The 11,179-nt window shown below is 33.2% G+C and overlaps 3 protein-coding genes and 1 pseudogene across 3 annotated transcripts; 3 read left to right on the plus strand and 1 right to left on the minus strand.

Moving 5' to 3' along the window:
• Positions 1-313: 313 nt before the first annotated feature.
• Positions 314-1,622, plus strand: LOC9300110. Its single transcript, XM_002863988.2, has 3 exons — positions 314-749; positions 1,086-1,207; positions 1,305-1,622. Exons 1-3 carry the CDS (start codon positions 485-487, stop codon positions 1,395-1,397), a joined length of 480 nt encoding a protein of 159 aa, XP_002864034.1. The 5' UTR covers positions 314-484; the 3' UTR covers positions 1,398-1,622.
• Positions 1,623-4,336: 2,714 nt separating this feature from the next.
• LOC9300111 (uncharacterized protein At5g50100, mitochondrial) lies at positions 4,337-5,798 on the plus strand. The gene is made up of 8 exons (XM_002863989.2): positions 4,337-4,530; positions 4,611-4,753; positions 4,842-4,949; positions 5,038-5,094; positions 5,164-5,229; positions 5,317-5,377; positions 5,461-5,507; positions 5,586-5,798. The coding sequence occupies exons 1-8, from the start codon at positions 4,410-4,412 to the stop codon at positions 5,622-5,624; spliced, it is 642 nt and encodes a 213-aa protein (XP_002864035.1). The 5' UTR covers positions 4,337-4,409; the 3' UTR covers positions 5,625-5,798.
• Positions 5,799-5,967: 169 nt separating this feature from the next.
• Positions 5,968-8,646, plus strand: LOC9300112 (ribosomal RNA small subunit methyltransferase G). The gene is made up of 7 exons (XM_002863990.2): positions 5,968-6,235; positions 6,644-6,836; positions 6,932-7,041; positions 7,488-7,566; positions 7,653-7,720; positions 7,910-7,976; positions 8,415-8,646. Exons 1-7 carry the CDS (start codon positions 6,026-6,028, stop codon positions 8,525-8,527), a joined length of 840 nt encoding a protein of 279 aa, XP_002864036.2. The 5' UTR covers positions 5,968-6,025; the 3' UTR covers positions 8,528-8,646.
• A 104-nt stretch (positions 8,647-8,750) lies between these two features.
• On the minus strand, positions 8,751-9,699 carry LOC110225784 (annotated as a pseudogene).
• Between the last annotated feature and the right edge of the window lie 1,480 nt (positions 9,700-11,179).

The following is an 11,179-nucleotide window of genomic DNA, read 5'->3' on the forward strand; positions in this document are numbered from 1 at the left end:
TGGAGTTGTGGTGCTCACTTTCTCTTGTTGTTTATGGTCATGTTAGCTTTTGTATCTTTCAAAACATCATATATATAATTTCAGTTGACAAAAAAAAACTATAAAAGCTTAGGATTTTTTTTTGTTTGAGAATATAAAATGAACTTATAAATATGTAGAAATATATAGGGTTATGAACGTAAATTTGCATAAATCATTGCAAAAGAATATTGGGAGTGATTGTCGTAAACCGGAATACTCATTTGGCCTGCGGTGTCAGTAATTATTTTGACTCCACCGTCAAAGACAAAGACCGCACTCATTCTCTCTCGTTGGTCGAGTCAAACACATTTAAAACTGTTCCTTTCTTTCACGCTCTTCTTGTGTTTTGCTTCGGTTACACTTTCTTCTTTCCAATCTTTCCAAATCTCTATTAATTCTTTCACTTCAAAATAAAAACCCATTTTTGCCTTCTCTACGTTCAATTATACAAATCAAGGAGAAGATGGGAAACTGTCAAGCAGTGGATACAGCGAGAGTAGTGATACAACACCCAAATGGGAAAGAAGAAAAGTTAAGTTGTCCAGTTTCTGCTAGTTATGTGATGAAGATGAATCCTGGTCACTGTGTTTCTCTTCTTATCTCCACCACTGCTCTCTCGGCCACCTCTTCCAGTCATGGAGGCCCTCTTAGGCTCACAAGGATCAAGCTCCTTCGTCCAACGGATACGCTTGTTCTCGGCCACGTCTATAGACTCATTACCACTAAAGGTATATATTCGAGTAACATGCTTAAATTTACTCCAACGTAACTCTATAATGTTGCATCCATTTACATATCTCGTAATTGAATTTGAACTATATTTTTTTAGTTTGTTTGATATAAAATATGTTACTATCTTCTAAGTTGCAGCCCTAGGAAATAGATGAGCTATTTTGGCCTTTTTAGCTTTCGATTTTCTCAAACTATATGTAGCTAGGCGCTTAGAAAATTTACTTAAAACGTACTTATACTTATATTAAAAGAAACATTCTCATAAAAGTTATATTTATATACATATGGGATTCTAATCTACAAATTTTGAAACTATTTGGAGTGAAATTCAGAGGTAATGAAGGGTTTAATGGCGAAAAAATGTTCGAAGTTGAAGAAAGAAAGTAAATGGTCGGAAGATAAGCTAGAGATGGTGAAAGCAATTAACTCTACTAAGCTTGACAATGAAGATCAGGTAATTTGTGACTACAAAGATTAACATGTTAAATTATAGTTTAGCAAACGACTAAGTAGTGATAATTGGTTTTAACTTGGGTAAAAAATGTCTATAGCTGCAAATGAAGAAGCAAGAGAAAGAAAGGTCAAGAATCTCAAGATCATGGCAGCCCTCTTTACAAAGCATTTCAGAAGGAGGGTCTAGCTGAGCAAATTCTAAAACTTTGGGGAACATTAAAGAGAAGCTTCGGAGTTTAAGGATCTAGTTTGGAAAATAGGAAGGCATGTTAGTGGCTAATGACAAAAGCTGGTCCTTTGGAGTTTGTGATATTAAAGTGAAAAAATTTGAAAACAATCATTCAGTTTTTTGACTGAAGACTCAAGAGTTCTTCGAGTAGAATAATACAGAAATTATCAAAAGTTGGCGTTACATACGTAACCGAAAGCATCGAAGCGTGCTTGAGCTGATCATTTGTTAGATAATTGATCCTATGTATATTAAATCATCTACTATAAATTAAAAGAGAAAGGAAAAAAAAAAAGTACAAGGAAAGAGGCATTGAACGGCGGAAAAAGTTTGTCGCTAATCCCTTGCTTATATACGACCGATTTTGAAGATAACATATCATATCGTTGCAAATTGACAATGTCTTAAATCCATCACTAACCCATTGCTTCACACTCTACTAACTAAAAATGCTGTTGGCATTTGATCAAGATAATTGAAAACATTTTTTGTTTCTAGCCTTCCAAACATATTATTGTTTCATGATGAAAATATACTATTTAGGTTGGTGAGGTTCGCCTGCAATACCACATTAGACATTGTGACTGGTGTCGATTAGGGGTGACTATCACGGACCCTTCTTGCTCCATGGTTTTCATATGGACAAAACTGACCGAAGAATAAGCAATATAATCAATCTTTCAAGGGCTATATTAATTAAAATACATAGACGATTGAAAAACCCAAAAACTAACTATGATTATTTTTTTTATTAGTTCTCTCTCTTCTGACTCAATTAATTCCAAAATTACCCTTTATTATATGTGCGCGCTAACAAAAATAATAACGAGATAACAAGTTTATATCTAACAACAACGGTAAACACTGTTCACATATCGTCGAAAACACTATTCATCACCGGAAGCAATAAAGAAACAATGATTTGAGATTATCTAACAGTATAACTAAAATTGTATCGCGATAAATATATAAGTTATGTGATAAACACATATTTATCGTGTTAAATCATTTATTATCCGATTGATATCAGCTAACTTATATATTAACCTGGTTTACAAGCAATATAAATCATATTGTATCACGATAAATTTACAAGTTATATGATAAACTTATATTTATTGTGTTAAATGATTTATTATATGATATATATCAACTAACTTATATATTAGCTTGTTTATTTATTTTAATAATTTATTTATTACCGCTAATTTACACATTAGTATATTTATTTATCATGATAATTTATTTATCAGGGTTAACTTTTGTGTTATCAGGAAAAAAAAAATCTTCTCTTCTCAAATATTCTCCTCTCTCTTCACGTCTCTCAAATCTTCTTCCTCCTCCATTGTTACCTGCAACTCTAATCCCAATTTCACCTTCTCACCTTCTCTTCTTCTCCTTTTCCCACCTCTTTCTCCCCTTCGATCTTTCTCTAAATTACAAAAACATAATTTACATCCCCAAATTCTTCAATTGAAAAGTTTAATCCATTCTAAAATCATGTAAACTAATTATTTCTTTTTCTCTCTTTACCTTTGTATCTCTGTTCCAAGCTCTTTGTTTTTGTGAATTATTTGGTGATGATTGATTGATTGTGTGTTGTGTATAAAAGCGATGGAAGTGACGAGTCAAATACAAAGTTAGATATAGAATTTGTTTGTGAAGAAATGGAGATGACGATGAAGAAAGAGAAGGATTTGGAGGAGAGACGGTGATCGGAAATAACGTCGGAAAACCCACCATAGACAATGTCGAAGAAAATTCATGGAAGATGAAGAAGAAGAGAAACAATTAGATGTGATGAAAAAAAAAAAAAAAATTAGATGTATAAAAAAGGGTAAAAATGTCAAAACAACATTCTCTCTCTTGTCCATTCAATTAAAAAAATAGCATAGATAGAAACTTAATTATAAAGTCTTTTATGGTCAGATAGTGTAGATACCCATCTTTCAATTATGTACTTTTCACAAAACAAAAACTAAAAACTGTTGCTCCTTGAAATGAAATACATGATCAATAGCATTTAATTACAAATAATTTAATAAACATATTTTAAAGTAACTCACACTATAAATTTAAATTTGAGAGGTCTTATAACTACATTTTTTAGTTATTATTTATGATTTAGTTTTAAAAAGTACTTTAATCTGTAAACTAAAAAGTTGTGTCATTTGCATGGTGTTTATATAGCATTATTTTAATCTAAAATATTTTATTTTTGCCATCTCAAAATTTAATATAAAAACATTGAATTTGTTTTTTTTTTTAAGTCGTTTGATTATAAAATTTATTAATACATGGCACGAGTTTTTACCTAGTTTTAAATGAAATCATAGATGATATCAAATTCTTCCACCCTTAAAAAGTGAATAATTTTTTTCCTCACTCGGCTTCGATCTTTAACACTTGTGCAAAAAATTTCGGTATTCCTGATCTCCAAAACTATTTACCTAAAATTGGTGAATTAGATTTATTTATCACTCTAAAACTATTCTCTTTCTGCTTTTGTCCTAGATAGGTTTTCCAACTAAACCAATGTTAAGTGAGTAACCAATGTTATAAACCACTTTTATTTTCTTACGAACTCCATCAATAAAATCCTACTATCTCGCTTGTAAATTTTGACAATACTATTTTCGAAAAGTAAATAATTTTAACAATACAAATATCTCAAATAGTGATTAAAAAGCCTCTAATTTTGATAAAATTAAAACTAAAACTAAATTAAATTAAAATCTGTAATATCCATTTGGTCTCTCATATTCCTCATGAGCGACCGACCTAACACACGGACACGCTCGATGTTCCCATTCTCAAAACTGCATACAAAAACATTGAAGGAGACAATAATGCCACGTGCACGGCTCTGCACCATAAATTTAACCCCTTCGATTTTAAACACCAAAAATCGAAATTCCATCAAAGAAGCTTTTGAAAAATTGGAACAGAACCAAAAAAAAAAAAAAAAAGAGAAATGGCAACGAGAGGAGCTGCTGCTGCTGCATCCACAATATGGAAGCACCGAAGAAACCCTTCTCTTCGATCATTATCAAACCATTTCAATCCCAATTTCAATCACAGAATCATCCCAACCGGTACAACAAAATTCATTACAATATTGTTCTAAGATAGATAATATGTAACATAGAATTTGTGTCAAAATTCATAATTGTAGGGTTTAAATATCAAGTTAGAGCGATTCAAGGAACAAGTACTGATCCTGTTATTACACCATTGAAGAACAGAGATGAACCAAAACCACAAAATTGGAAAATCAAAATGCTTTATGATGGAGATTGCCCTCTCTGTATGCGTGAGGTCTATAATTTACTTATGTTCCTTTGTTTATGCTTGTTCATAAAGAGTTTCTGGTACTGAATTTTTGTCTTGTTATTGGTGAATGAAGGTTAATATGCTTATGGAAAGGAATGAAAAACATGGAACTATAAAGTTCGTTGACATAAGTTCAAATGATTATTCTCCGGAAGATAATCAAGGGCTTGATTACAAAACAGTAAATTTGTTGTCTTTTTAATCTTGTTCAATTGTTTCATTCTCTGTTTGATGTTCGAGCTTTCGTATTTGATCGAGATCTTTATTAGGTAATGGGGCAGATTCATGCTATTCAATCTGATGGCAACGTCGTAACAGGTGTGGAGGTAAGCTTTTTAGCATCATTGTTTTATACGAACCATTTCATATTTATAGTTTTGGTGTAACGTTTTCAGGCATTTAGGAGATTGTATGAAGAAGTTGGACTTGGTTGGGTTTACACTATCACCAAATTTGAACCAGTAAGCCTCTCTTGAATCCAAGAGAATCTTTCTCTTGCCATTTTGTTTAGTTATGCGTTCACGGATAACACGCACGATTACTTGCAGATAGGGAAGTTAGCAGATGTTGTGTATGATGTATGGGCTAAATATCGACTTCAAGTCACAGGTATATAAAATGACCTGAAAAATGTTTGTCAAGCTTACTTGATTATCTGTGCGTCTCAAAAACTCGATATCTTTGTTGATTAGGGAGGCCATCTTTAGAAGCTATTCTTGAAGCAAGAAAGAAAGATAAGGTAAGTGACAAAGTAAATCAATTTTCTGTCATAATCTTTACTCGGAAAAACCGATCAACGATATAATTGTGTTTGCAGGTAGAGACATGTGGTGAAAGCAAGGACTGCAAGATATGAATTTTCTTCATACTCTTTGAATTGTTACAAAACACCAAAACCAGTTTGGACTTACAAATTTTCTTTATGTGAGTGTGAGAATTTGTATAAATATGATACATAAGCTCCATTACATTAGCCAAATCATCCTGATGATACATTTATACACATAAATATTTTCAGCAAATTTTGAAACTGTAGGTTTTTTACTAATGTTACTGAAATATTTGTTTGAATATGAAATTAAACATTGTAGATTTATTTCTAGTCACAAAAGAAATGAAAAAAATGTATGTGAAAAGAAAATTTTAATATAATTCGTATACTTTTAAGAATTTTATCTCATATATTTGTTCAAATCATTATCAATTGGATATGAGATCGATTGATAAGTTTGAAACATTTGTCGAAAACACTAAAAAATGCACAGCGTCTCACATGTTCTCTCTCTGGGGCATTTAATCAAACACCTTCCATGCACTAAATCGTACACATTTCTCCGGAGGAGGTTTCAGTCCAAAGCCCTCACTAATGTCGCCGTAAGCACTACAGCTTCATGTTTCAAAAGTCTCAGTTCCAGCCAACAGGACCAAATCCATCTCTATGTCGATACACTTCTCCAATGGAACCAGGTCTTTCTCTCTCGACCCTTTTGCTGAATTAACTTGTTGGGTCTTCTTAGGATTGATTCTTGAGCGTTACTTGTTTGAAAAGATTCGTGAATTTCTAAACAAATTGAAAGCTTTAGAAGCCAATTTTAGGTTTAAGTGTATTGCCCACCAAGTGTTTGTTATAAGTCCCTATCTTAGTCAAAGCATGATAAGTCGAATGCTTTTACCTGCACAATGAAAAAAACTCAATCTTATTTTTGCTGGCTTACTTCACTTTTACATCTTATAGTTTGGTCTGCTTTATATTCCTACCTCAAAGTGATGTTACTCAATTGAAATCACTGGTGTTGTCTCTGTTACAATTGGGTTTAAAGTATGTTTTTGTTTGTGAGTGCTGTGTGAGTTTGAATTGGCCTTGTGAATGTGCAGAAAATGAATCTTACAGCAACTAAAGAAGCTGATGAAGTAATGGAGAGGCATATCGAAGATTCTCTTGCGATATTGCCTCCTCTAAAGGCTTGTTACAACTTGCATTCCAATGATTTGTTTGATCACATCAATTTAGTTGATGTTGGAAGCGGGGCAGGTCTTCCTGGGTTGGTTCTAGCCATTGCATGTCCAGGTTTTCTTTAGCTTCATATACGATTATGCAAATTTGTCAGATTAAGCTTGTTATGGTATTCCAGATTACTAAAAAAGTCAAGTTCTTGTATTCAGATTGGAGAGTTACTCTACTGGAGTCTATAAATAAGCGTTGTATTTTCTTGGAGCACGTTGTGAATGTTACCGGGCTTACAAATGTTAAAATCGTTAGGGGCAGAGCAGAGGTATAGTTTTAACCCTTTTTTTTTATTTTAGTGATGCGTCTCTGCAACATAATTTAGTAGGTTCACTTATTTAGTTGGCTTCTCCTGGTTTCTCTACTGTCTTTGGTAACTCAATCTAGATGCAGTTTCTGACATTCTGGAATGACTTTTTTTTTTGTTTCAAGCTAACAACCTCTTGAAACAGCTGAGCTATGGATTAGACTTTAAAATTAAACCATTTTAGAAGTTGGTCTATTGATGAATGTTATCTTTTCGAGCTACTCTCTTTGTGTAGAGTTTCTGTTGGAAACTATGATTCATGATTGAGAAAAATACTTTTCCTAATCCTGGACTATGTTATAAAAATCTCACCCATTAACTGTGCTCCTGTTTGTGTAATTCTTTTGTGACATAAGAGCCAGTAAGTTGATTCTAATTTATATTGTCCTACTTTTGTTATAGAACAGAGTTGTGGGCACGATGTTATGTACAGAGAGAAGTTTGATGTGGCTATTGCAAGAGCTGTCGCGGAGATGAGAGTCTTAGGTATTATTTACAAGTTTCAAGTACTAGAAACAAAATTGCTTATTAGTAGTCAAAGTGGATCTGAGTTGTTTGTTATGAATTTTCAGTTGAATATTGTCTTCCTCTGGTTCGGATTGGTGGATTGTTTGTAGCTGCTAAGGGTCATGACCCTAAGGTAAGAGTTCTCATTTGTGGCAGTTTGTTTTTGATTTATGTTTATGAAGAATTTAGGATGTTAGTGAACATTAAGTTTTTTGTTTGGAGATTTGTTTCTTGCTACTTCATGTAATGCGTGTATACAAATTTCTGGATTCTGGCTTCCGTTCTTTATAACCTTTATGTTTCATGAATTTGTCAAAAACAGGAGGAAGTTCAAAATGCAGAAAATGCTGTTCGCATGTTGGGTGGTTCAATCTTACAAATCAGTCCAGGTGTGTTTGCGTTTGGCCTTTATATATATGTTCACAAGTTTTTCTGAAGACACTTACATGTCTCTCGTTATACCATAGCAGGGACTAAATATGTTTTTGACCTTTATTGAAAGCGAACGTTATAACAATGCCACAGAAGAGGATAACCCTTGTTATCTTGGTTATGCCTGATACATCTCTTGCTAAGTTGGAAAATGTTTTGTTTCATATGCCAAAATATCATAAACTTTTATTCATAATATTAGCCTAAGAAATTCGGGGTGAATAGAAGTGACTTTGGGCTGAATTAGTGGAAATGAGTTGTGCTAAAATTTTGGTACCACTAGGAAACCTACTACGCAACTATGGATAAACGGATTTATTTCTCGTTTATGCTTTTCAATAACCAAATCTGCAAATATACTTGTTTTGATTTAGTTTTGTCACAATACGATGCAGTGGATTCACATAGCCCATACGGACAGCGGACAACGGTTGTTTGTCGTAAAGATCATTCCACCCCACAAAAATATCCACGTGAAGCAGGTACTCCTTCTAAATTACCGTTGTAAATTTTGTCCAAACACTTTCCTGTAACCTTGATTTGTAAAAGATTGAAAAGAATATTTATATCACTTCTCTTGGAGTTCACTTTGAATCTTTTCTATAATTAGTATTGATTCTTTTCATATTACGATGATGCCATCTGTTGATAACATCCTTTTATTTTGGACATATTAAGGAGAATATTGAGTACAACTTCATAATGCAAGTTATAGGTAACCTTACATCTAGTCACAAGTCCTCATTGACTTTTTTCCTCCATACTTTGATTCTCTGGTCAGAAGATCCCATGTATACTTATCAATTCTCGGATACTTCAACCGCATTGATTACATCATCGTGGGAGTTTGTGATGGACTCTAGGCATTTAAAATTGGTGGTTTGCCATATTTTGAGTTTGAGCGTCCGGTCCCATGATTCAGAATAGAGGAGTGTTCCATCTCTTGATAAGGCTAAACCTGAAACCGCTTCTACATGGTGAACCCATGAAGCTTTTTTGTGCCTCCTTGTTTCGACTTGGTTTATAGGCATCAATGACTTTGCTAAACGGTCACTAATCTTTGGCATCATAGCTAAATGCATGTACTTTTTACCACCCGCTTCTTCTTCAACGACGTAGTTATCTTCTACACATGTATCTTTTGATCTTGGTGCTGGGAAGAGCTTATCAGCCTAGATTACCAAAGACTTCACTGCTTCTGCTCCTCCTCTTTCTCCTTTTATTATGTCACCACAGCTTGATACTTCTGCTAGTGTTTCTAACGTGCTTGCAGTCCACAATATGACAACTCTGTCGTTGGAGCCTGTGTAAAGTCCATATCCTGCAAGAGTTAGAGATGAAATGTAGGAGGATGTGTGACCAACAAGAGTGGTGAGTTTTGGAAAAAAAAACAAGAGTGCCGATATAGTGCCGGGAAGTAGATTTTTGATGATCTACAAGAGAACAATGCGATTGTTCTTCTTGGGTTTCGTGCCATTGTATCATTGTTGCTTATCAATGAAATTTGAATTAAACCAATGACCAAAGTTTGTAGAGTTTAATGTGAAGAGAAAAAAAATGGGTGCATAGAAACATAGAAAGGATCTACTCGTGTCTCACCCGGACCCTCCTCAGCGCCTCACACTTTTGAAGCTCACTTCCCTCTTGCTTTCCAGATGACGATGTATCAAGCATATCCATCACCTGACGACTCACCAAATCCGCATTATCGAGAAAACAGTTCGCAATAGGATGGTATCGCTCCGCTACCAGGATGTTTCATGACTTCGCCCTCTTCTCCAGACTCCAGCGTTGGTTCCAGGACAGAGGAGTCAGCTGATTCGAGTTTTGAACAAGAAAACTTTGGGAGAATCAATGTTGAGGAAGAAGAATGTTCTTTGCTTCTTTTTGGTCGTGAAAGAAAGTATACATAAAATCGAGACTCTGTAAATAAGTCGTATGTTGTAATGTTGATAACATTGTTTTGAAAAACCCCAATAAATATTAGTTTAAATCCACGACCAAATAGATTATCTTATTCATATACATATATATATATATATATATATATATATATATATTGGCATGTGATATATATATATATATATATATATATATATATATATATTAATTCGATGATATTTATATCACATGCCAATAAAAATCTTTGTAAATCCTATCATTAACTAAATTATTATGCTCATTTCATTGTAATAATTTGCTTTTTGTCAATAAAAACTCGTTTTTATGGCGCGAACGACAATATACTACTTATGGCGCAAACGGAATGAGAGGAAACATAAGCACTATCATACGCATCTCCACTTTGCCATAACCATCGAGAAATCAATTCAAAACCGTATCACGTCGCTGAGCTATCACAAATCCAAGAAGTTAAGTGGACTGCTACAAGAATGGATCCGGTCGAGACTAAACAGATAGCTTCCTACATTTGTCTTGTTCTCTAGTTTAGCTCTGTTTTTTTTTTTTTTTTCTTTCTAATTGTCCTTGTCCATAAAACATTTATGTAAAGGTTTCTTTTGATTAATCGATTTTACATTTCAAAAAAGAAAAAAATAAAATCGCTTTTTTTTTATTTTCATCTTATTCAGTTATTCAAAATTTCAATTTTCTTTTGTGACACTAAAACTCCTTTATTAAAATCTTTAAAATATCAATAGAAAATGAAAAAAAATTGTCTTTGTAGAACTAAACGAACAACAAATCGTATTAATTTTTTTTTATACGTATATTACAACAATAAGTATTAAATACATGCATCGTTTTTTTTTTTCTCTATGAGTTGGTAAACCGCATCATACTAAATTGCTTATTTCCGTGTATAACACATAAGTATAACCACACAGCTTTGTTTTGTTTGCTAGTTCCAGTTTGTTATGGCAACTATATGAGAATCAAAAGACACATTTGGTATTGTATATATTAAAAAAGTACTTAACGGTTTAAAGGAAAATATTGAGTTACTAGAGAAAAGTACACATATGTCGCAATCATGTTGATGAAGAAAGAAAACAGACTGTATACAAACAGCTAAAAGGTGCAATAATACAAAGCTTTAGTCATTGACAGCACAAAACAATTATTCGGGTGACAACACTTTCATTAATAGTGTCCCCGTGCAACAATGAAATACAAGTCAGCAATAAAATTAGTTATCACC

The sequence above is a fragment of the Arabidopsis lyrata genome (genome assembly GCF_000004255.2).
Source record: "Arabidopsis lyrata subsp. lyrata unplaced genomic scaffold ARALYscaffold_8, whole genome shotgun sequence".
Taxonomy (NCBI): Eukaryota; Viridiplantae; Streptophyta; class Magnoliopsida; order Brassicales; family Brassicaceae; genus Arabidopsis; species Arabidopsis lyrata.

Excerpts from the sequence above, each read along its gene's own strand:
- LOC9300110 (XM_002863988.2), top strand. The coding sequence starts at position 485 with ATGGGAAACTGTCAAGCAGTGGATACAGCGAGAGTAGTGATACAACAC. Across the intron at positions 750-1,085 it reads TAGACTCATTACCACTAAAG|AGGTAATGAAGGGTTTAATG; the intron begins GTATATATTCGA and ends AGTGAAATTCAG. Across the intron at positions 1,208-1,304 it reads AGCTTGACAATGAAGATCAG|CTGCAAATGAAGAAGCAAGA; the intron begins GTAATTTGTGAC and ends AAATGTCTATAG.
- LOC9300112 (XM_002863990.2), top strand. The coding sequence starts at position 6,026 with ATGCACAGCGTCTCACATGTTCTCTCTCTGGGGCATTTAATCAAACAC. Across the intron at positions 6,236-6,643 it reads CACTTCTCCAATGGAACCAG|AAAATGAATCTTACAGCAAC; the intron begins GTCTTTCTCTCT and ends GTGAATGTGCAG. Across the intron at positions 7,721-7,909 it reads CTAAGGGTCATGACCCTAAG|GAGGAAGTTCAAAATGCAGA; the intron begins GTAAGAGTTCTC and ends TGTCAAAAACAG.
- LOC9300111 (XM_002863989.2), top strand. The coding sequence starts at position 4,410 with ATGGCAACGAGAGGAGCTGCTGCTGCTGCATCCACAATATGGAAGCAC. Across the intron at positions 4,754-4,841 it reads GCCCTCTCTGTATGCGTGAG|GTTAATATGCTTATGGAAAG; the intron begins GTCTATAATTTA and ends TGGTGAATGAAG. Across the intron at positions 5,230-5,316 it reads CTATCACCAAATTTGAACCA|ATAGGGAAGTTAGCAGATGT; the intron begins GTAAGCCTCTCT and ends GATTACTTGCAG.